This window comes from Porites lutea, chromosome 13, assembly GCF_958299795.1.
Source record: "Porites lutea chromosome 13, jaPorLute2.1, whole genome shotgun sequence".
Classification (NCBI taxonomy): domain Eukaryota; kingdom Metazoa; phylum Cnidaria; class Anthozoa; order Scleractinia; family Poritidae; genus Porites; species Porites lutea.
The window spans coordinates 5,300,570-5,326,133 of NC_133213.1; the positions used below are offsets into that span (position 1 = coordinate 5,300,570).

The 25,564-nt window shown below is 39.2% G+C and overlaps 5 protein-coding genes across 5 annotated transcripts; 2 read left to right on the forward strand and 3 right to left on the reverse strand.

Annotated features, from left to right (window-relative positions):
- The first annotated feature begins 1,024 nt into the window (after positions 1 to 1,024).
- Positions 1,025 to 1,780, forward strand: LOC140922265 (uncharacterized). The gene has a single exon (XM_073372265.1). It carries the CDS (start codon positions 1,025 to 1,027, stop codon positions 1,778 to 1,780), a length of 756 nt encoding a protein of 251 aa, XP_073228366.1.
- Positions 1,781 to 4,280: 2,500 nt separating this feature from the next.
- On the forward strand, positions 4,281 to 5,360 carry LOC140923396 (uncharacterized). The gene has a single exon (XM_073373488.1). It carries the CDS (start codon positions 4,434 to 4,436, stop codon positions 5,358 to 5,360), a length of 927 nt encoding a protein of 308 aa, XP_073229589.1. The 5' UTR covers positions 4,281 to 4,433.
- A 1,418-nt stretch (positions 5,361 to 6,778) lies between these two features.
- Positions 6,779 to 7,796, reverse strand: LOC140923397 (uncharacterized). Its single transcript, XM_073373489.1, has one exon. The coding sequence runs from the start codon at positions 7,595 to 7,597 to the stop codon at positions 6,782 to 6,784; it is 816 nt and encodes a 271-aa protein (XP_073229590.1). The 5' UTR covers positions 7,598 to 7,796; the 3' UTR covers positions 6,779 to 6,781.
- Positions 7,797 to 12,762: 4,966 nt separating this feature from the next.
- LOC140922931 (uncharacterized) lies at positions 12,763 to 13,992 on the reverse strand. The gene has a single exon (XM_073372979.1). The coding sequence runs from the start codon at positions 13,967 to 13,969 to the stop codon at positions 13,175 to 13,177; it is 795 nt and encodes a 264-aa protein (XP_073229080.1). The 5' UTR covers positions 13,970 to 13,992; the 3' UTR covers positions 12,763 to 13,174.
- Positions 13,993 to 20,506: 6,514 nt separating this feature from the next.
- On the reverse strand, positions 20,507 to 23,935 carry LOC140923341 (uncharacterized skeletal organic matrix protein 8-like). Its single transcript, XM_073373435.1, has 3 exons — positions 23,747 to 23,935; positions 23,496 to 23,608; positions 20,507 to 21,766 (listed from the first exon to the last, which is right to left on the reverse strand). Exons 2-3 carry the CDS (start codon positions 23,511 to 23,513, stop codon positions 20,960 to 20,962), a joined length of 825 nt encoding a protein of 274 aa, XP_073229536.1. The 5' UTR covers positions 23,514 to 23,608; positions 23,747 to 23,935; the 3' UTR covers positions 20,507 to 20,959.
- Positions 23,936 to 25,564: the final 1,629 nt, after the last annotated feature.

Below are 25,564 nucleotides of genomic sequence, written 5' to 3' on the forward strand. Positions count from 1 at the left end.
TTGTAAGTAATTCTTGACCAAAACGAACTAAGCCATATTATACCAAGAAAGTTTAAAAAAGGCATAATTGGAGTTGTCTGTTACAGCTTCTTATTGTCGAGGCTGCGGCTATTGGAGACAAAGCTGGACCATTTTCATGGCTAAAAATGGTATAATAATCATTCTCAGTCTGTTTGAGATATGTTCCACATTTCAAGTATGTGGATGTCACGACTTCTGGTACTCGGTCTAAAGATAGACCATACTTCATTCTTTTCAGTAGCAATCAATTTTGGGTGCAATAGAACTATCATACTGCTAAGCATCTCGTGAGTTTGGAGTTGTTTTGCTGAGCAGTCACGAGGTCGACGTGTGCTTTAATATTCGATTCCGTCGGTTTTATCACTTTGTAAGCAAAACAGGAGTGCAATCACAGTAAGACGTTTGGCCGTTTCGGACCAAACTGTTTTAAATTTGTTGGCTTCCATAGAGGGACCCTAAACGCCTCTTTTGGTCACACTAGTCACTCATATGCTATATGTCATTGCCTATTTTTAGTATTAAATATAATGCAATAAACACCTTCATAAAGACAAGTTTTAGGTAAAGGAAAAGCTTGAATCGGTTTTAGAGGAAACAGTTAAATAATACTGCAGATATTATGATTTTCAAGGCTTAATTGCTTTGAAAATTAAATAAGTTATAGTTATTGTGAATTCAGTCGCCCGTAAATTTCCGGCATCTTTCTCGAAAAGAGAGCTTTTCAATTGACGATTTCTCGAAAATTCGAAACCATCAGGAAAATTCGTAGCTGTCAATTAAAATGGATAAACAAGTGACATGTAGACTGTCATATAATTTTTACTTGTTTGCAAAAAAACCTGGGAATTTCCCAATGCCGTGGGAAAAGTCCCTTGCCTCGTTCAGGCGTTCTAGCATAAGAGTTGATGTGGAGTTTTCTTATTGGTTGTTGGCACTTGCAGTTGCCTTAATAAAGTTCACATCGATGACTTTTTTCCTCAGTAGTAGGTTTTGTACCGATGAGATGGCCTCATTTCTTGTGTTTGGTGGACGTGTATTATTTTTTGCTTTAATAATCACTCAAAGTTTGATGCTTGCTGCTTATCCAGCAACATATAAAGAGGACTCTAATTGGTATGCTGTTGCTACTTCACAAGCTCCCTCAGTTATCATCTGGCTCAGCCTCGTGCTGTTCAGTGGGGCAAAACTTCAACGGTTGTTTTATGTCCGGGGTTTCTACATCCTCGGCCTAGTTATCAGCATTGCCATCGTGTTTGGCTTCGTTGGAGATGTCCTTGACAACAAACGGTTCCTTGGACCAAATGTTTTGAAGACTGTACTCTGCATCACTCCTCTTCTTCTCCTGTTGTTGTTAAACACTGCCAAAGACGGAAGCAATTACAAAGAAGTGCTGTCCAAGTTGTGTTTTTACGTGACGGTTGACCTCTTCGACAGCGTTGAGATGCTAGACATCGTTCTGGACGAAAAGGAGCACAACTATGGCATTCCGAAAGAATTTGGAGAAGGCATGATCGCCTTGGCTTGCCTCAGTTTGCTGCTCTCTCCCTGGCAAATGGCGGAAAATAACCTGAAGAAAGAAAAACCTAAGAAACGTACGGCAGTACTACGAAACATTTTTGAAATAGTTATCGACCTTGTATTCTTAATTGTCCGCCTTGTGATTGTATTCAAATACAAAAAGGACGAGTCTATCTTTATCGCCAAGAATGGTATTGGAATAATTCTCTCCATATTCGAGATCCGCGACCTGCTGAGCTGACAGTATTAGACTATAATCATGCGTCTTCTTAAAGGGCTACATAGTCTTTCATTTTGTAAAATATATATGTATTTATATATAACAAGAGAGAATAAAATTCTCTCTTGTATATAACTACAGTTGAGTTCATATGGACTTTAATAGAGAACTTTTTCGTAGGCCAACAAAGCGTTGACCCACTCATCGGTTAAATTCCATATACACTGAAGTATCGTTAGAGCTATATATATATATATATATATATATATATATATATATATATATATATATATATACACCCGTTTTCAAAAAGGTTTTTATACAGAGAGATATATAGATAGATATATACTTTTGTTCTGTTGCACGTGCGCCCGTGTGAATTTTTCACTTGTTATTGTCCAACTTGTGAAATACTCGGTTCAACGATAAATTTTTTCGTCGTCGGGGTTTTTGTTCCAATTTGAAATGTCGTTTTCATTTTCTTTTTTTTTTTTAGAAAAATACATGCCCCCCTGCGATACAAACTTGCAATGGCGAATTATATAGCTGATTTTGGGAATGAGGAAAACATCCCGCGAAGCAGCCGATCCGCGTGTTATACGGCGTCACCAAATTGGTAGGCCAAATGCTATGGCATCTGTAGCAAGTGACGAAGCATTTTTATTGATGGAGTGTATTAAAAAATGCCCTGTCCAGGGGCGTGCTTAAGAGAAACTTTAAACTAACTTGAAAGCATTTGTGACCAAGAGTTTATTCTGTCTTCAATAAGACGTTGCCTTACAGGCCGCGATTTTACACGAAAAAAGGTGAGACATTAATATATATGACCCGCTCATCATGGTTATGATAAAATCTACTTCTATGTACCTAGTCAACGTCTTGGTCTGTTTTAATCAACTGGTATAATATATTGTTGCTCCTTCCCACATATCCAATATGGATATCCACCGTCACATCTTCCTTCTCAGAGGTTTCGAAAACACTTTTTTTTTTCATTTCATCTGCGTTTTTCCCCTTATCCTGTAACGACAACAATGATATGACCTACAAGTGACCGAATTCCTCATTCTTTAGTTTTCAAGAGAATGCAAATCAAGAGAATTGCAGGCAATATTCGTGCATTATTTTTTTTTATTGACAAATTGCAACAAAGAACCTGACGAAAAGAAAAATTATTGTTGAACCAAGTTTTTCCACAAGTTAGACAATAACAAGTGTAAATGCACAAGGGCGCACGTGCAAGAAAACAAAAGTATATATCTGTCTATATATCTCTCTATATGAAAACCTTTTTGAAAACGGGTGTATATATATATATATATATATGTTAAATTCCATATACACTGAAGTATCGTTAGAGCTATATATATATATATATATATAGATATATATATATATATATATATATATATATATATATATATATATATATATATATATATATATATAAATGTAACAACAACAACAACAACATGTGTATGTAAACTTATGATTCGTCCTTAAGGATGCGATTGAATTTAAGGAGGAACTTCCGCTTGTGCCTATAAGTTGATGTAAGTTCGTTACGCTTATTAAGTGTTGCCATGTCCGTTTTAAATAGAATATAGAATTTCTCTGAGCTGTACTACACAGGTTCAATGATAGGACAGAACCATAAACAAAGAGCTAAGCAAACACATATGCAAGCTAAAAGATCAAAAGAAAGACTTGACGATCTCCTGGAAAATTCTGACCAAGGCGAAATCTTATACCCGAATCTTACCAAACGATGTAACCTGTTGATGTTGATTATAAAAGTAAACGATTAAAGATTGAAATCAATGTCTGAAACAGTGTGACATTACTTGTATGTAGTTTTTTCAGTGAAAATGCACCATAAATAAGTAAACATTTTAAAATTATATTTCAGCATCCATTGCACCGGATATTCAGCGTTCACTTTAGGGGGTCTTAGACAGGTAGAAAAGGAGAATCTGCTCTAAGATCTTGGATTCCAAACTATTTATTAAATAACTAAAGAGAGTACGCGCGTTCTGATTGGTTAAAAACCTATAGTTTAATGTGCCGGTAAACTCATAGTGTTACTTAAAGTTATTTCATAAAAGCAATAGACCAAATTTTCTATGGGTATCCCAACATCCCGCGTGGGTTATCACGCCGGTAAACCTAAAGAAAGTGTAGTCTATCGCTTGAATAAACAATTCTACCAGCAAAGGCACAGAAACAGTAATGATCACCGAGCTTGCAGATCGACACAGACACCTCCCTAAAATGGTCCCGCTGCTAGCCTTGATTAATTAGCCTCTCTTTAAGGCGGGATTCTTTGATAAACAGGCACTCAGTGTCAATCCTCTAACGGCGTTACTTTCATGTGTAACAGAATTTACAAGCACGTGATAAGTTTTTGGTTGCTTAGTGACCGTACAGAGCAGAGTCCTATTTCAGTACGTCAACGGAAACTGAGACTGCTGCCAGAGAAGCCAACATATCCCATGAAATTGTGTCGTGATGTGGGTATTAGCGCACTACAAATATCGATACCTTTTTGCGTAAGCCCTAGACCAGCCTAGCTCATCAGGAGCTGTGCTTGAGATTTTGCTCGGCTTCGGACGATCAGGCGTCAAAGCGGACACGCAAATTATATAATTTGTCGAGGTCGTCTCAAAATCAAGGCATGGCTTCTTGTCTAGTATGCTTAGGAAGATTTGCTTTCATCGTTCTTCTTGGCGTTCAAGCCTATTCGCTTGCTTCGTATCCAGCGAAGTACAAAGAGAACGACGGTTACTATGGGTTGACAGCCCTATTTCTTCCAGCATTCGTCCTGCGGCTTTACATTATGATCTCGAATAAACACCTTGAATGGTTATTTGTTGTTTGGCTGCTTTATGTCATTGGATTGGTGATCTTCGTAGGAATCATTTTTGGGGGACCTGCGCCGGTTGAAGACAGATTTAAGGGGACTACCAAAAGCTCAGGCGACGGAAACAACTTAACCAGCTGTATCGAGTCAAGAAACATAACCAACGCAACCGACTCGACTACATCTCCAAGTCACTCAACAGATTTAACCTTCTCGACGGCACTAAACAAAACGGAGTTTTTTGGTTCAAATGTCCTAAAGATGACCCTTTGTCTCACTCCACTTCTTCTGCTCCTTCTTCTAAGTACAGGGATGGACTCAATTCGCTACAGAGAGCTGATGTGGATGTTGTCTCTACGCATTGCACTAGACCTGTTCGATGGCGTTGAGATGCTAGAGGTTATTCTGGAAGAAAATGAGCTCAGTCACGACGTTCCAAGGTCGTATGAAGAGGCTATAATTGCCTTTGTGTGCTTGACCTTTTTACTTTCGCCGATGCAGCTTATGGAAATCAAACTAAATGTGCGTCGCGGAAATTGGAAACTTCACAAGTGCACAACGGCCTTACGTACAACTTTTCAGATTCTCTGCGTCAACGGTGTTCTTCTGGGGCTTCGGCTTGGACTTTTCTTTGGGTATGGCAAGGATGCCTCTATTTTCATTGCAAAAAATTGTATCGTTATTACTCTTAGCCTCTTTGAGATATGTTCTCTCTACGGTTGGTTTGGCTGCGAAGATTAATCGCTATTGTGGAAGAACATATCCACGCATTTTAGCTACAGGTCCATACCTTTATTTAACACATAAATGCAATCTTGGCCGGAAGAAAAACGCCACATACGATACATGTAACACAAGACGTCAACTTACAACACTTCTATTCCAGTGTTACCGGCGTCGCCCTTTGCAATTGAAAGTTTGGAGACGGGCTCTTCAAAGTAACCTGGTGGATCATTTACTTCCAGCCACTAATGCAGCAGTAATATACAGTATACAGTAAAACCTACCGCTTAACAACCAAATTCGTGAGGCTTAAAGCCACAAAAATAGATAAATCATTTATAGTTACCAACACTAAAATTAAAGAAACAGCTCAAATTGCAGAATAGGTCACAATAGCTTTCAAAGAAACTGTAGAAGGCAATTTGTCGTCCTTAAGGTCATCTAGCTGCGCCATTCAGCATTTCCGTGAAGAGATTTTTTTTGCGTTTTGGCAGATTGCTCTAGTGATAATATTTAGCTTCGAATTCCAATGCAAGATGATGATCTATAACATAATTAATCAGCAATCGAAAATGAATTGATTAAAGACAAACCAACAGAGTAAAAAAAAAAAGGCGGTCTAAAATGTCTTACATTCTAGTACTTATGAAACGCAAGAAGGAGTGTCGTTTCGATTGATATTGACTAAATTAAAATAAAACGAACAACTAAAAAAATGTCAGTGGAGGTCATTAGGTTTTCCGAGAAAATGCAGAAGCGCGGCTGGGAAATCTCCATATTTAGATTCCAGGCGAATTTCCCTCGAGGTATTAGATGTATACCTTTACTATCACAAGCATAAACAAAGGAAAAGATATGGAATAACAAGATTCAGATGGTAACACTTATCGCTAAAACATATACTTCTGATGTGAACAATCGAGATTGTTATATCAAAAAACTAAAAAATCAGAACATTTCTTTAGTCTCTATTGTGATATAAAAATAGCGCAATAGTCCCTGAGAAAGAGTATCATAAAGCTTCTTTGTTTCCATACCTCATTAGAGCATTTCTTATCATGCTTTTAGCACTAAATGTTTTCCGGGAGCCGTTTAATTAGTTATAGCCAAGGCTTTGTGGCCTTTGTCACCAGAGCAGAGATTAGAATGTATTTTGAAATATAAACGAATAATATGCATCAGTGTTTTATGCAACATCGCAACACTAGCAAATTCTAGCAAAATAGAAAAAGAAATAGAGTACGGACCTAGATTTATGCGCACTCATTGGTAGAAGTCACAAGAGATCCTCATGGTTTTCGATCTCTCTTATATTGCAGCCCCTGTTGGCTTCACGTTAATCTGCTCTTAAAAGGTATGTCTAAAAGTTTAAGCTAGAAAGCAAACCTACTGATAGAAGAAACATGATCAGAGTGAATGACAGTTTCACATTAAGAAGTTCAGTTAAGATCAATCGTTCGTGCGATCGAGTATATTTCCAACGCGGACATATAAATGGCAATCCCATTCTTCGCGATGAAAATTGATTCCTCTTTCTTGTACACGAAGAAGATAACCAGACGAATTACCATAAACACAAAATTGAGAAATACAATTTGCACCGCGTTACGGAAAATCGCAAAGCATTTGCGTTGTTCGACCTTTCCACCATCGAGTTTGTATTCTGCCATTTGCAAGAGAGACAGAAGGAAACTGAACCATGCAACTGCCACCATAAGTCTTCCAAACCATTTTGGAATTCCATGGCTGTTTTCGGTCTCATCAAGAACAATATCAAGCATTTCAACAGCGTCGAACAAATCTATGGTTACCTGGATGGTCAGTCTGAAAGCCAATTGTCGGTGGTCATCAGTTCCACTTAAATCCGAAGCTATGTTCGGCAAAAAGAGAAAGAGGACCGGAGTAAGGCACAAAGTTACTTTTAAAGCGTTAGGACCGAGGAACTTTTCCTTGTCAAGGTCGTCGCCAGCTACAGCAAATATAATGGCGATGATGGGAATCAAAAAAACTACAAGATAGAGTCCCCACGTGAAAAACATTCTTTGAAGGCTTGCTTCAGTGCAGAGGCAGTAGAACAGTGCAGGAATGCACAGAAGCCAGGAAGCAGCCATCTCCTGATCTCGGTAAGTTGCAGGGTATGCCGCGAGAAATCCACTCTGGATCATCAGAAGAGCGAAGAAGATAAACCGCCCTATCGAAACCAATGGTTTGGCTTTGATTTTGGCCCACCAAGATTCTGTTGTTTCAGAAGCCATTGTAGAATGTGGAGACTGAAAACATTGAAACAAAGCGCTAAGACACAACGTTGAATAGAAAATGTCTGGTGCGCATGTTTCTAGATAGACTTCCGAGAAACGAAGTTATGTGACGTCAGTCAGTAAAGGGGATGGGGATTTTCCCAAAATTTAGTCTGGTGACAATAATTTACCAAATCTTTATGACCAACAGCTAGCCCTTGCAGATAGCCTGGGACCAGGCTCCGCATTGGGGAAAAAAAGGAGAAAATAATCGGCGTGGGCGAAAAAAAAAATTGTCGCGCGAAGCGAGCCGAGAAGTAGTCTTGGGAGGAGAATGGGTGGTCCCCCTTTCCCCTTCCCCAGGCCACGGCTCGGCTCACTTCGCTCGCTGATATTTTTCCAATTTGACCCGGTTTATATTATTGCCTTTTCCCCCGTAGCGGAGCCTGGTCCCAGGCTACTTACAGCAAAAATCAGATGGCTTTTACGCATCAGTACTTCTTTACCTTTTCCCTTTCGGGCAGTGGTTTCTTTTCCACGGTGGGGCCAAACCACACCCCAAAGGAATTATCAACGCGTGACAATTTTGGTTAATTCAGAATAACTTTGTTAACTTTAATTCTTTCCTTACCAAACTTGGCGCGAAAATACGAAACATCAGGCGAATCAAAATGGCTTATAGGATGACACCAATCGGGGGGGGGGGGGGGGGGGGGCTGATCTGTTTTTAACTGGCATAACTCGGGAACAAAAAATCGTAGCGATGAACGGTTTTCGGTGTTTACTCCCCTTGATACTAATTTTCAGCTGAGACACTTTTTAAATAATAATTTTAAATTTAACTTTACAGGTTTTTGTGACGTCATCCTTTGTGACGTCACTATGTGCCATTCTGAGAAATTCTTCAGCCTAAATTGAAGTGAACATCAGTTTGACCTAACATCACAAGTTTAGTAGAATAATGTTGAAAATGATCAAAATTAGGTTTCATGAAACATTTGGGGGGTGGTTGGCCCCCACGTGTCATTTTTTCATCTTTTTGTAGTTCCACAGTTCAATTTCGCGGATACTGCTAACAGAGCCGTTGCTAGGTTATTTGTAACCGGGGGAGCAATATCGCGATTGCCGAAGGCACGAGCCTTGTAGAGAGTTCTGGGGATATCTTCCCCCAGAAAATTTTCAAATTTGGGGGTTCCGAAACGCTATTTTCAGCACTTGTCATGAGATGTCTCCGAAAAAACGACCTCGACTGATGAAAATAGCAAACACTGCAAGTAGCTATAATCAAAATAACTGAGTCTAAAGAAAGCGAATCCAGCCACAGACTTGATGTGTCTGGCTCAACAAGTCCAGAGGGGGCAGCTGGCCCCCTTGTCCTCCGCTAGCTAGGTCTTTGACTAATCTAAAATAGTTCATTCTTTTAGAAGCATTAAAACAGTTTCATGGTGAGGCGACTGTAGAATTATTCTGCCAAGCAGCCACAAGCTATCAGCACCAGTGAGGGTGAGACATTCACTTTGGAAGGTTTACAGTCGTGAAAAATATCTCAAACCTGGCGTGCTGTTTTCCATGTGCTTTGTCATTAGTTTGCACTACAGCAGTTACGAGCTTTCCCCTACAGTAATAACTGGAATTGGTACCAATTATTTTCAATATGAGAAAAGTTCAATAATCTTAAAAATATCGTGATTTGTATTAGGCAATTGCCTTGGGAGTTAAACTAATAAGTCATAGTATAGTGAATCACTTGACTGTTAATTTCCGGCAGCTTTCTCGGAAAGAGAGCCTTACAAACGCAATGATTTCTCGAAAATTCGAATCACAAGCCCAATTTTTCGCTGACCTGAATTTCATTATATAAAAGCTTAACTTTTAGACATAGTGTTTGTCGCTGACACAGTAAAGTCTGGGAATTTACTTTTGGTTTTCATGCCAATCAAAACAATATGACGCATTTTTTTTATAGAAAACGCTAACCCCAGGCTATGCTTCGCTGAACACAAGACGTGATTTAGTGCTATCGTATTGGCTAATTCCACGCACACTTCAGTTACTTAAGTAAGCTTAAGTCTGTATACACTAACATATTTTCATTAGTTGGGGGGTTTTGTCCGAAGTGATGGCCTCTTTGCTTGTTTGCGGCGGACGTGTATTATTTTTGGTTTTGATATTCACTCAAAGCTTTCTGCTTGCAGCTTATCCAGCTGAGTATAAAGAAGATTCGCGTTGGTATGCCATGTCTGCTTCACAGGCTCTCTTAGTGATCGCTTGGCTACGTCTGGTTGTGACTAGTAAGTTAAAACTTCACTGGTTGTGTTATATCTGGGCTCTGTACATCGTCGTTCTAATCATCAGCATTGTCATTGTGTTTGTTCTTGTTGGAAACACTCTTGACAAAGAACGGTTCTTTGGCCCAAATGTTTTGAAGACTACACTGTGCATCACGCCCCTCCTTCTTCTGTTGCTGTTAAACACCGCCGAAGATGCCAAGGAAAACAAAGAGGTGGTTTCCAAGCTGTGTTTCTACATGGTGGTAGATCTTTTCGATAGCGTTGAGATGCTAGACATATCCATCGATGAAAAAGAGCACAATTATGGAATTCCGAAAGCCTTTGGTGGAGTAATGATGGCCTTCGCCTGCTTCAGTTTGTTGCTCTCGCTTTTGCAAATGGCGGAAACTGATACGAGTAAAAGGAAACCAAGAAAACGGATGTCTATAGCGAGAGCACGCATTGTTCAAATGGTTTTCGTGAACTTTTTTTTCTTGATCTTTCGCATGGTGATTGTACTTATTTACAAAAAGGACGAGTCCATCTTCATCGCCAAGAATGGCATTGCAATAATACGCTCTTTATTCGAGATCTGTGACAACACAACTCAGACCTCAGATCGTAAAAACCTGGTGAAGTCATCTCTCGAAGACTCAGACGAAGACTCAGAAGATTCTGAGATTTAGGAATAGTAAATCAGCGAAACCTTGTATACTTCGGTTAAAAGGTGATGAGATTAAGGATAGGCATATTCTAGTGAACATTTGTATTTCGAATAGACCTTTTCACGGTTTATGACGCCAACTTGGCTGGGGAGTATGTATGGGATTTTAGCCCACTTGGAACCGCTATAACGCTACTACAAAGAGGCGGATTTCCACAGCCAAAATGCATTTTTAAAAGACATTTTTACTGAGATTATTTTCATGAAGTATAAAGGAGAGATTCAGGTTATAACGACCGTAAACGAATTTTTGATATTTCATACAAACCCTTAATTCTAATCAACATTATGCAAACTACCATGAGATTAGAAGCCACATGAGAATATTTATAATTCGAATTTACGGGCGTCGTACCGTCTTTAATAGCCTTATTTTGTGTTGATTGAATGATATCAATAAAACTATTTAAAGTAGTGGCAAATGTTGGAAATCCGCATTGTAATTTTTATGCAACAACTAAGGAATGCTCGTCGCTAATTCGAACATCGCGTAGATTTACAATTAATGTAAGTTTACATGTAATGTTAGAATAAAGGCGTTACATTAGGTTGTTAAGTAAGACTTAGGAGTTGCTAAGCATTACGTAACCAAAAATTCGTGTTTGAAGGCCTAATTAAAATCTCAAGTAACTTTACTTTGTATCTCATTAAAGTAGGAAAGTTGAAACTTAATTCAAGAAAGTTCAAGCGACTTGAAAACCATCCTTATGACCGACTTAGCTGACTTGCGGTTTCTTGGGCTTTGAGAAAGACGAAACATGTCAATCAATCTTTAAAAAATAGCCTTAAGTTAACCTGAAGTAGAAAAGAATCGGTTGTGTGTCAAGCTTTATTTTACTTGAAATAATTAAAATCTACTTGTTTTGAACTATTTTGGCTCAGTAGTGTAAAGACTACCGTTATGTACAAAACCTTGTGTGATCTGTGGTCTGTGCGAAATCTACTTTCCTAGTCCCAATTGCTCGAGCCCTCGCTAACTCGAATATCGCGCTTTAATACTAATCAAGTCGATTTCCCCTGGATTTTCTTCATACAGTTACTGTAATTTTATCCAGGCTAACTCGAAGTAATTTTTGTTTCCGTTTAGATCATTTCTCTACAATTTTACTCTCAATAACTCGAACCATGTCTTAAGCGCACCACAAGTCGGAAAAAAAAAAAGTGTACCGAAGTCCGAAACGTGGGTTGTCTTTAAACTAGGCTGTTAAGTAAGAATCAAGAGCTGCTAAGTTTTACTTAGCCAAAATTAGTGTGTGAAGGCCTAAGTAAAATCTCTAGTAACTATACTTTGCATCTCATTAAAGTCGGAAAGTTGAAACGATTCAAGAAAGTTTCAAGCGACTTGAAAACCATCCTTACGACCGACTTAGGCTCGGTTCAGACGCCGGACTTTTCATGAGCCGAAGCTAATTCGAACTAAGGCCGAACCAAATTACTTAGACCGGCTGAATTGATTCAGACGCCGATCTTAAATTTTCAAAAGGAGAAAAAACTGATGCTCAATTTCGGTCAAACTACTTACAAAATACGTTACGTTACGTTAGGTTCGGTACATGAAAAGTTCGGAGTCTGAATCAAAGCCGTTTCAAAGTCGCTCCAAAGGCGAAATTCCCGGCCGGGCCAGGCGTAACGAACGGGTGAGCCGTTCCAAATTGAAACAGGCGTTCCTAATTGATTCAGACGCCGAACTTTTCATGTACTTAATTCAATGTATTAAGCTCAGCTCGTGAAAAGTTCGGTGTCTGAATTCGCTGAGGGTAAAAGGAGAAATGAGTTTGCGGAATGGCATGTGGCATGGCTTGCGGAATGACTGAGTAACATTCATCCAATAGCGTTTTGTAATTTGAAACCCCGCTTCAGCTAAAATACTAAGCAAGTTTTAATGCTCTTCTGGAGTAACTGCTTTGCCGCAGGAAGCTTATAGCTAATTCAGAAAATATTATACAAGAACGCTAGAATTCTTTTTAATTTTAGTGCTTTAACGTCATCAGGGTGGCGCAGTGGTGAGAGAACTCACCTCCCACCATGTGGGCTGAGTTTGCTGTTGGTTGTAACCATTGCTCCGAGACTGAGGTTTTTTCTCCGGGCAATCCGATTTTCCTTTTCCTTAGAAACCAACACTCCGAAAGTTCAATTCAATCTGGAAAGCACGGGCACGTTTAAACGATTTTATAAGAACTCCCCAGTGCTTCGTGGGTAAAAAAAATCACAAGTTAATGTTTTTTAATAATGATCATCATCATCATCATCATCATCATCATCATCATCATCATCATCATCATCATCATCATCATCATCATCATCATCATCATTATCATCATCATTTCTATTGGTTTACACCGCTGCTTTTTTAATTAATGCTACCCAAAACTACAACGACTCAAATAACTATAATCAGAATAACGAAAGACAATCAATCAGTGTCCTATCTGAAAGGCCTATGTTCTCAACTTCTTTTGAATTCAACAACGTATCAAGCATGTGCTACATGTGCTATAGAGTGCACACAATATTTTTTACTAAAATCCTGTCAGAAGGGAACTTCAACAATTTCATCTTAAAACATGCAGTTTCTCGATTATATCGTGTGGCTGCCAACATCTAATGTGAAACACAAAGATGAACTACTTCCAACACCGACAGGATAATTGCGATGACGTTCTTTGCTATAAAGATGGTCTCATCTTTTCCATAGTTCACAAACACCAACACACGAATGACCAAGAACGCCGCATTTACCCCAAACATTTCAACCACGTTACGAAGTAAGGAGGTTTTGTAGTGCGTCTTGGGTTCACTCCAACGTGAGACTTTGTTTTCCGCCATCTGCCATGGCGATAGGCAGAAACTGATGCACACTACGCATATCATTGCGATTTCATACCCTTTGCAAATATTGAATTTGTGTTCTTTCTCGTCCAAAATAATGTCCAGCATCTCGACGGCGTCGAAGAGATCTATAGCCATCTGCACAGATAACTTTGCAACCAACTCTTTGTTATCGGAGCTATACGAGTCCTTGGCGGTGTTTACCAAAAGCAGCAGAAGAAGAGGGGTAATACAGAGCACTATCTTCAAGGCTTGTGGAGTAAGGGGGCTCTCCTCTTTGATATCATCAACCACAAAACCAAATATTATCACAGTATTTGGAAACAAGCCGAGCCACATGTACAGAGCCCAGACGATAAAGAATCTGCGAAGATCTGCTTTGCGTAGACAAAGGGCACCAATCCAAAATAAAAAAGACGGGGCATAAAAAAGTGATGCCAAATACCATAATGACTCATCTTTGTACTTTGCTGCGAAGGAAACTAGAAAACCACACTGAATAGCCATAAGTGCAAAAAATACAAAACTTCCTAGACATCTCAAGAAGATGACAGCGCGGTGTGCCATGTTGTCTTCAAATGCATTGATCAAATTATTCACGAAGTTTTTTTTATGCAGATTTTTCCCAGAATCTTGAAGTCTCTTCCTTTGTTGCTTTTCCGAGAACTCGATTTACATCAGGGGATTCCCCGTTGCCGCGATGAAATTCGCATGTGATGTCATCAAATATAGTCTGTGTACACCCAACCCCCTTTAGGGAATTATTTTTTGTCATCAAAAGGAGTCCTGTTCAACATTTTCTACGTTCCCCTCTTATGTACGTGATTTGGATCAGCTTTTAAAATGGGTATACTGGCACCCCTTAGGGCGCAAAAATATAAAATAACTACATTAGGTCTTAAGGACGTTTTACAGTAAACTGAATAAACATATTGACGGTTTTTGAAATTTCCTGACGAGCTTCCGCGACGATTTTACAGGGGGGAAATTCCCTAGAGAAAAAGTAAAAATTTGTTTTAGAACAATTCTTTGCATGACACGCGACATTGAAAATTATGAAATAAATGTTAATACAATGTGAAAGTCACTTTGTGGCTGTTGTTGTTGCTGTTGTTGATGTCACAAGTTTAATGGCGTTAGAGTAAAATGCAAGAATACTATAACTACTGATTAAAGATAATCTTTTGGACAATGTCATTTCGGGAGCCTAAAAATATTTTTAACAATAGTATGCCACAATGCATCGCGTCAGTGCCGTCATTCTTATCATCTAAAAAATGGTATAATTGCCTATTTTTAACGGATTTTTATCCTAAAAAGGTCACCCAGAATTTTCGGGAGCCTTTTTTTGGCTGAAATTTTCGAAAAGGTAAGTTTTGATCCCTGTAATTTTCGGATCACGACACTTTCATCTAGGAAATCCGAACAGATGAAAAATTTTTAGGGGATAAAAATATGCGTATACCTACCGTTTAAATACCAATTAAAAATACGGTTAACAATGCTATGTTTAAGTGGTTTTGAACTATATTTTCGTTGGGTGCCCCTGACAAGATTGCTGTTTCAGGTCAAATACTTGCTTAAGTCATTACTTTAAGTACCTTTACCAATACACGAACTGCTCCTGTGGAGTTATGAGGAAGATGCAAAAAGTTAATCGAATTTCATTTTGTTGCACTGACCATGCAATCAGGTTTTGATGTTTTTTTGCAGGCGTAGAAAAAACAAGTGCGAAATCCATAGTTAAAGCTTTCTTCGTGAGATTTGGAAGTATAACATAACAGCCGAATTCTGTTTGCGGCTGACACAGTGCAGTGAATTAAAGAAATGAAAAAGATGATATTTTTTCTAGGAGCGACTGATCCTTTGTTACTTTTGACGTTATATCTCGTTACCACAGTAAGAGAATGTATCGAAGTTTTATCAAAGTGGAACTAATAAAAATGCTCTACATCTTTGTAATGATGACCCTGCTTCTCTGTTACCCAAGGCTCGGCATTCGATCTTGGTGTTGTCGAAGTGTGAAAAATATATTAGAATTAAATAAAAGAAAGCCAAGATGCATGAAGATGATTACACTAAAAAATTAAAGAAAAGAAATTAAAGTACAACCACTGCAAAAGTGATTCGTGGACCCAAATAATGAACAGCAACAAACCTTTAACACTACGTAGTCATGATACAACCGATTACTACACGGACTCGCTTTAAAGTTACAAGATGTCTGTATCTGATTTCAAATCGCAGAGCGAGCAATCGATCGATGCTTATAATGACAAGTGTGATGATAGAAACACCACAAAGAATAAAATTAAGGTAAAAACACTTTGTACTTTGAAAACACTCGCAAGAATGTTTGAATTCATCTTCGCTACAGAATCCAGTATAATGTATATGGCAAGGATTGGCTTGGCAATGAGGCCAACGGAATAATTTGTTGCTGCTTCTTAAACAAAAGTTTTGTAGGTGGAAGAATGGACGAAACTGAGCGGAGAGCAACAAAGATCAAAACATTTCCCACAGAGGCAGTGATGGAGAGAGCAATGTTCAAAGGTTGCAAAAAACACAGCCATGCTTGATGATAACAGTAGTCTTGCTCGGTTCGCGATTTTTGCGGAGTTTGAACCTTCAGTAAAATAGGCCATATTTGGTTCTAAGCGATGGCGACTCTGTGATTAGTAATTTTTAGTAACATAAATTGTCGACAAGCGTCGTCCCAACATACGTATGCCCATGTCTTTTATGTAGGCGTCCGTTTGTGTGGGCTATTCACCCCAACCCCGCCCGTTGATTGACGTTTTTAAGGTGACATTACTGAAGTAAACCCAATCGGTTTTTGCATTTTACAGTTATAGATGAATAGGTAGATACCCGGGGGGTACTTTGGGAATTTCTGGGTGGGGATGTGCCGCTGGGACCCTGGAACCCTTAACCTATACCACAGCTAGTTCAGCTGAATTTTGCTACCCTATACTAGAGTAAACTCCCCTAATCCCCCAATCCTAGAGTAGCTGTTTTCCAGAAACTACTGAGGTCACTTGCACAGTCCAGTCAAAACAAAACCTTATACCACAATCCCTAGTCTAATAATAATAATAATAATGATGATGATAATAATAATACCGTATTTATTCGATTAACCGCCCTGGGCGCTTATTAAATTTTTGGACCTTGAGAGTGGGCGCTTATTCGAGGTGGGCGCTTATTTGAGGCTGGGCGCTTATTAAGTTTTCACCATTTTCAGCAAGTGAGTTATGTTTATTTTGCAACAAAACAGCAAATGCTAATAACAAAACGCGAAGAAGTAACAAAGCAAGGTTTCTGTAAAATACCCTGAAGAAAACTCCGTCCTTGGGGAAGTCTCTTATTAGAATTTATTCACTCAAGTGGGTGGGGTGGGGGTGAGCGCTTATTTGAGTTTGATTGAGAGGGGGAGGAGGTGGGCGCTAATTCGAGGCTGGGCGCTTATTAACTTTTTCTGCCTTTAGGATGGGCGCTTATTCGAGGTGGGCGCTAATTCGAGGTTGGGCACTTATTCGAATAAATACGGTACTTATATAGCGCAGATATCAATATTGCTATTTTCATCAGCGAGTCCAGATAAAATCTTCAAACAACTGATCAGTTTCCTAAAAAATAATACCCTATTCTAGACCCAAACCTGCTCTGATTTATATACCCTATCCTAGAGTAAACTGCTTGAAAACCATACCCTTCACAGCGGCACATACCTATATAGCCCATATATGGCAATGCCCTCCCCCCCCCCCCCGGGATAGATACTGACTTCATTCAGCGAGGTTAGCACATGACTATTTTAGCAACTGACGAAGGCCTTGAGCCTTTTAAGTGAATATAGAAGAGAGCTAGTGGCTTGTCTCTCTCCAAATCAGGAAATAAACTGGCGGGGAAATGATGAGTTATCCTTTTATTTTTCTCAGCTGCATACCAGCTGATTTTGGGTATGATCTAGTAGGATATTAATCGCAGGCCAGCAGCAACAAACACATTATTAAACTGCGTTGGGAACCCACGCTCTTATTTGTAGACTGCAACTGGAAATTGAATAAGAGATAAAATCCTACCTGTTTTGTTCTTTTCTTGAATCTGTTGTGGTGCGAAGTGATATGGAAGTTGTTTTACGATGATGCGAAAACGATGTTCAAGTCAACGTTTTGTTGGTTTATTATTAATTTATTAATAAAAATTAATAACCAACAATGAAACTCAAGACGACAATAACAACCGCGTGATACAAACAGAAAAATGTAAGACAAACCACATACAATTCCAAATACAGCATTGTGAAATCAACTACGGTCAAATCGTCGACTTGAACATCGTTTTTGCCTCGAAAAACAACTTCCATCTCACTTCGCACCGTAGCAGATTCAAGAATAAAACAAAACAGGTAAGATTTCACCCCTTATTTAATTTCCATTTGCAGTTTACAAATAAAAACGTGGGTTCCCTACATTAAGGTTTTAACAGATAAAGTTTATATAATGAGTTTCAGTGCTGAGTTCCGTCATCCTGTGGAGGATTCCCTTTGTGCGGCTAGTGACCGACGTAGCACTCAAAATCATCAGTTTTTTTTTTTTGCGTGTGTGTGTTCGAAAGGCTTTTTATCTCTCGCTATAAATCTGAATTTTTAAACTGTGGCATATTTGTTTTTTCGATTTCAATTCACGACAATTGACCCTTCTCACCTCTCCTAAGAGCACGGCCTGACGAATAAACACGAAGAGTATTTCGAGGTCATTCTGCTCTAATCTCAGGTTATTTTCAAATTTTGGATGCCAAGCGAACGACGACTTAAAGCAGAAAAAAAATAATAACGATATTATGACCTGCATCGGCCGCCTCCAGCCGTCATCCTTGTCAGGAACGATGTGCGTTGTGGGGAGGACACAAGCTTTAATTGTCGTTAATTCGCATTTGATATAGCCTGCATAACAAGCGCTTTAGAGCCGAGCGAGACAAACGCGGCATTTTGGGCGAGGTGCGAAAAGTCCGTGAATCGCAAGCTGTGGGGAGGAGAAAAAAAATAAAGCGCCTATTACCAGTCCATTGTTCTGGCTCTTAACATGTTCACTACATTAACGTTCCAATTGGTTAATTGATGACGCGTTTTTCTGGCGAACATTTTTATATACGCCCACCGAATAGGATAATTCAAAACACCACTCACGCCCAATCAGTAGACTAGTAGGAAGATCCACGTTTTGTCATGTAATATTGATTACCCGGATCCCCTGAGTCCATATTTGCGTCCACCACGCAACACGTACGTCATCGAGGCCAGGTTCCTGAGTGCACATCAGATTGCCCAGAACCAAAAACTTTCAATACATTTTCCCACAAAAAGCACGTCGCAATACCCATGACGAGGGAAGAGATAAGAGACTGACCTGGCCTTAACGATTTGGCGCTTTCATAGTGAATCGGTGCGCGGTTCTTTGATGCGGGAGAGGTTTTTGAGTTGAAACTGCAAACAGTCACCTGCCTTGCTTCGCTTTACGTAGGAAAACAACACCGCCGAACAAGCAACAAGCCGCAAAACCGTATAAAACGACCAGGAATTGAGCCCAGGTTACACAGAATAAGCAACAACAGGCCCAAATTTATGTAAGTATAATTTATTTTTATGTTTATGCCTATATTTCTACGTTTAAACAACTATCATTGAATTTCTCGCACAAAGTATCATGCAAAACAGTATCGAAACTCGCGGTAATTTATGCACCGAGCTTGGTTGACCTGTGGTTTGTCTGGAACAAAATGGCCTATGGTCAGTTACCATTGTTTCGAGATATGACTCCAAAAGTAGCACATGGTCAAGTCATTTTTGAGTGAAAATGCATGTTTTTCCAACATCTTTAAGGAATAAAAGTAAAGCTTGTGAATAAAATGATGCAAAGTAATTATTTATGTGTTATTTTACATGTTAAGCGTAAAAAATTATAAATTCGCACTGTTCTTTCCTGATCTCTAATTCTTGATATAATCCAAAATGGAGGCGAAGATGGCGACCATGTTTGGTGGCGTCACAGATCTCCACTATACCTCATTTTGTGGAGAAGATCAAAGGATTTCCACTGAAGGCAAAATCTTTTCGAAATACTGCAACAGATCAAAAACCCTGCGGCGGGAGGGGGGCCATCAACCCCCCCCCCCCCTTGTACCACGGTGGGGGTATGACTTTGCATGTATGTCCGAGGATCAAGTACGACTCCCTAAGCTCGTGAAACATGACCTTGGAATTTTTTTAAAACAACAGGTTTTCCCCCTTTTCTTTCTCGCCGCTGTGATAGACATAAACTAAACCTTGACTGAGCAAATCGGACTTTTGCCCCACTGAGTCTTACGTTATTGAAGGTGATTCATGCCCTCGTAGTTGATATTTCCTTTGGTTTATGCTGCTGTCTGTATTTCTGGTAGCCAGAATGGTGACAATTTTCAAGGAATGTATCGTGTTTTGATTGGTCCTTTAGACGTCCCCGCCGTCAGTCAATACTGGTGTGCGGAAGAGTCAGAACAATGGACTGGTAACAGTCGCTTTATTTTTCTCCTCTCCTCGTCTCTCGCGCTTCGCGCAAAACACCGCGTTCGCCTTGCTTGGCTCATAAAACGCCTGATATGCAGGCTGTATTTGATACGGAAGTTATGATAACCACTTTGGTCCACATCCTATGAAGATGGCGATTTTGGGGCGCTTGTGAAAATTCACGGAGTCACTTTAGGTCGTTAGAAGCAAGCAATCTTGATCATTTTTGGTATCGACCTACGCAAACTATCTGGCTTTGATTTTCCGGAGGCTGGGTGGCGAGGTACGCGTGGAAGTGGGAGAAAATAGGCAAAATTCAGAAGGCGATCAGCTGCGGCCGGCCCGCCGAATTTGCAAGCCTTGTCATTTTATTATGTATTAGTCGGGGGTGTAGGTTTCAAGCGACAGGAAACGCCAAAAAAAACGCAGAACACGACACTAAAAACATACGGTAAGTTACCTTTATTCATTTTTCTTACATTAAATCAGCATTTGGGATCAAAAGTTGCAAAATTCTGTGTGTTATGAAGCATTGCTATCGATCACGTGAATCAAGCCAAGTGCGGGCGTTACGAAATACAGTAAATGTATGGGATCACATGTCGCGCGTGACCTCACGATGCCTCGAACAGTTCGGATGGTCCGCGTAGCCTGCAAGTTATGATTATTTTAAGCCAAGACAGAAAGATTTTAATTGTTTGATCTATGAGATGTACTTTAAAAATATGCATTGTAATTTCAAGTCTCAACTATAGCCCTGTAATGCGGGCGTATTGCTTTGGGAGGGGGGAGGGGAGGGGCAGCAAAAGCTCATTTTTTTGTTCATAAAACTTAAGCCGCTGTCTTTGATTTTATGAAAGAGGAGGATTGGGGAGACTGCGAATAACAACCCTTGGGGTAGTTGCTGGGGCGAAAGAAGGACACTCCTCGCCCCTAGTTCTCCGCTTTTTGCCATTCAACATGGCGGACTGGCGCAGCCAATGTAGGCTAAGTCAAACAATTCAATCTACTTAGCCGATAAAAGTGAACGCTCGACATTGACAGCATGTCCTAACATCCTGTTCAAATGTTTCCAGTTCCTCAATAAAAACATCATCGTCATCATCATCTTCCTCAAATTCCCCTGTTGATCGAAGAAAATTAAATCTGATTACTCCTTGTTGGCAAAATCCTATGCGGTTAAAACAATCTGGCCCGTTGACTCCTGGTGGCAAGCCAAAATTGCAAACGACTTCATTGATAAAAGGCGGGAAAACATTTGCTGGCAGCGCGGTAAACGCTGAGCACTCAGTACACAGGCGCAATAGTCCAATTTCCGGGTCCACACCAGCGACTCGGCATTGTTGTATAAAAGTTACCGAGTCATCTACCATACGTTTGCTTCTGACGTCACTCTTAGTTCCAGTGGGGATCGAACCACTTGTTTGCGAACTGGATACATTACTCGGTAAAGGTAATCGATCCAAGGTTAGATCCTCAAATTTCTCTGCATGCTTTCTGTTGAGAGCCATATAGCGGGGAATGTACCCTCCAACTTCTCTCAGCATGGCTAATTTTTGAGTTTCGCTCATTCTCAGGCAAATTGGGCCTGGTGGACGCTTCTTGGGGAGTTTATCGACAATAACGCTGCATTCATCTTGACGGATAACGCGGTTAGACGGTAATGGAGCAGATGTTGTTTTAAATCTTGTCGGTTTTGTTTTTCGGATTGTTCCACGGCCCCGAGACCCAAAATTCCGGTGACGTTTTGTCCTGTAGCGGAAGCGGCTCTCCGAGACATCCATGAGCAGGAAAATGAGAATAACGATAAGCAGCACCTGGTAAAAAATAATAATAATAATAATAAATAAGATAAGATAAAAACAAATACAAAATAAAAAATTAATCATAACGTGCCATATTTTCTGCCATAATGTAAATGGCAAGAACGTTATTAACAAAACCTTCCAGTTATAAAAAAATAAGTTTGTATAGCAACCACCTGGGCAAGAAATAAGGGACTGTGCAATAATTATCAGGAGGGGGGGGGGGGGGGAAATGAAAAACTAGAGGGGGGGGCATTACATAAAATTGCTGCCAAGATAGGGGGCTCAAAGTAAAATCACTCATTTGACGGAGGGGGCCCTTAAGTTTTATTCGAAATGTAAATAAAATTAAACACAATAAAAGATTCTCAATACAGGCATCATGATAGACTGTAACAAATATCAATACGAACAGCTGTTAAACGATTTTTGAAAATATTCCATCAAAATGAAAAGCAAATTCACAACTGATCAATTTTAACCCGTCTTCTAATTAATTGAGCTGATCCTATGTAAAGCAAAAATCATGAACTTGTTTTTCAGCTTCCCCCATAAAACAATGGGAATCAAACAGATCTCGTAGACAAGCTTTGTCGGTTTTTGATGTGAATAAAAGTAATGTTTCTTCATCGACTGAATCGATTTGCTGAATTCCATATATATCTGGCTCATAACAAAGTTCAACAGGCTCTCCTCCCAAGGATCTAATTATAACGCAAGCTCTTTTTCGTCTGTTATTTGAAGCGTTCAATCTACTGTTCTTTGATTTTTTCTGTGCTTCTTTCTCTTTCTGGCTTCAGAAGTTTTAGATTTTGAGCCAATGTGGTAAGCACCCCGGTACTTAGCGGATGCTTTGTCTAAATCTGGGTGGTGGGGGAGGGGGCGGGGGTGCGACGTTATTTTTAACATAACAGAGGGGGGCTAGAACTAATTTTTTTGTTTTGGAGGGGGGGTACTGTCTAAGTTTTTGCTAGATAACTCTAGTTTTTCAGCCCCACCCTCCTGATAATTTTTGCACAGTCCCTAATTACCGACTCGAGTGATGTAAATCTACCTCAGGCGGGAAGCAAACTGTTGACACGGAATAATGTTTTCCCATATCTTCACTGTTAGAAAATGGCCGGGCTTTGACATGTAAAAGTGTAATAAACGTACACTTAACTGTGTATTTCTAAAACGAATTACGGTAGACTCTCATACTCTCAGCTATTCGATCTTCAGACCGTTAGTGATATTGACTTTAACCATTCGGTATATGTTTTGCATGTGTCTTTCACACGGATGATTCCAGAAACGCTTTATGCAAAATTAATAGTCCATTTTTCGTATTCAACCGAAAGCGTCAAAGCGCTCAAACAAACACTAGTAAAAAAGATTCATTAGCATCGTGAAGAAAGTTCAGTTTAACTGTCCCGCGGCTAATTAACTTCTTTTATATAATCATTTATCTATTTATTTATTCATTTTTTTACCTCAGAGGTCTACGAAACAGAGAGCTTTTTATCTACTGAAGAAGGTTAACTTCCACTGAGGCCGAAACCGACACTTAAAAACTCTAACTCAAGGAAATGAATATCTGACCCGCGCGTGATATATATACATCCCGTTTCTGAAATGGCTGTAACTGAGGGCAAGGAGGCCTACAATATAGTGTTGATTAGAATCCCTCAAATTGATGTCAGTCAAGAAAATTATGCGCCAATATATTTTAAGAAAAACAGAAACCGCTCTATGTATGTACCTTTCTTTTTAGCTCCATGATTGCTAGGATCTTTACAGCTGAGAAAGAACCGGTTTTCTGTACGCTGAGAAAGAACCGGTTTTCTGTACAGTTTGGCTTGAGACTTGCTTTTACTAAAACGGAGAAAGAGAGACAAAAAAAAAGACAGTACAATTAAACATATCCAAACAAATAAATACTTGAGAATTATTGTTTGATTTACTCCTAAAATTAGATCTCTACTTCACTAAGTCATACAGTGACCATCTTACCTTTTAACGATGCAGAGATTGGAGTTATTCTAAAGCTTTACACTTGCCTTTGCAATACAGTATTTGGTGATATTACAACACTGTGGACAAAACTCAGTGGAGTAATGAAACAAATCATTAGAAATTAGTCCCTTTTATCTCCCCTGGTCGTATAAAGATATTGGTCTTGCAGAGAAGATATTTGCCTTTCGGTTGAGATGAAAAAGAGGACCACAAGAGAGCTAACTTCTGAGCTTTAAATAGCTTTTTACTAGTAATAACATAGTAACAAAAAATGCAATTCATGCAAAATTTTGTTAATTCCCATTTTTCTTTATTTTTCACAACAATAAACCAATACAAATAGTGACAATAGCTCATGATATAAACCTGCTTAATCGTCTACAATTATCCTAACTTTAGCCACCTATAGACGTAAAAATACAGCTATCAGTAGACTATGACGTCGGGTTACTAAGGTGTGCTCGTAAAGTCTCTTATTGAGATGGATAATGCTTTTCACCCAACCCTGCGGCAGAAATCCTGTTGTAATTTTCAGTTGAAATCCATTCAGCATTCTTGTGGTGTTAAATTCTTATTGTTTTTCAATAATTACGATATAAAATTGAAACAACTTTTTATTTAATTTTGACTTAAGCTCCACTAATGGCTAAAGCCTTGTCTAAGTATTTATTACATTTTCTGCTTTGTCATTTCATAATAAGTTAAAGTTGGACTTGTTATGATTCAAAAAGGTACGTACCGGACACGATTTTCAGAGACGTGAATGACGTCAAGGAAATATTTTCCAAATATATTCAGTTACAGCGGTTTTAAGGTAAATTATTTAATGTCTCTTTTGATGAAGAGATATCATCCTTTCCCAGCTATACAAACCTGAAAGTATTCTGAAACAAATATTAAATGTTGTTTTCATACAAATCCTGCTAAAGAATCATCCAAACTCATTATATACCACCTACAGATAATCAATACTGATAATCATTATTTTCCTTTAATCTTCTGATGACCGTTGTTTTACTTTTCAATACGATAGAACTATTTTTAAATTAGAGATCGTTACATTATTTCACTTGTCTCAGCTATATAGGTGGCCTCCCACGCAAGCATTTGCTAGGATGGGTCGGTGTGGGAGGCTATTATTTACCCCCTTTTGATACCTGGATACTTTGATCGTCATAAATTGTTTAGTGGTTGGGTGACTATGTATTTAATGACCCTTTATTTGTTCCTTAAAAGTTACCGTAGTTTCAAGGTACTTTTCAAACATTCCAGTTTGCGAACGCATATACAAGCTCTGCATCCACTTTCAGGCGTTGAATCCTTGCTGACAACCGTCAACTCGATGGCTCCGTGAGCCTCGACTCAACCATCATGGAGATTTTATAGTCGATAGTATTGCTCTTGAGAAAAACTAACCACTTAATTATGGGACGGCTCAGGTTTTCATGCAATTATAAAAGGGGCACTGATGCACAAAATGGTTTTTGAGATAAAACAGAGATGCATTTTTATGAGGTCGATGCTAGCAAAGCAAGTGCTCATGTAGAAAAGACCAGATATCCAGAAATAATAGATAGATAAATTAAAAATATAGCATATTGGTATAGCATATTTAGTTATATTTAGTTACAGGTTATAGTTCATTACGTTTATTGATGACAGAGGCCTAAGGGTCTTATAGCTTTTTTGATAAATGAGCTAATGACCCAACAGGACGACAGAAAACACGCGAACGGCAAAACGTTTGTGTGTGACAAAAGTCACAGGGCTGTAACTTAACATTACTGGTCGTTAAACATTTGTTTGAAGGAAGGT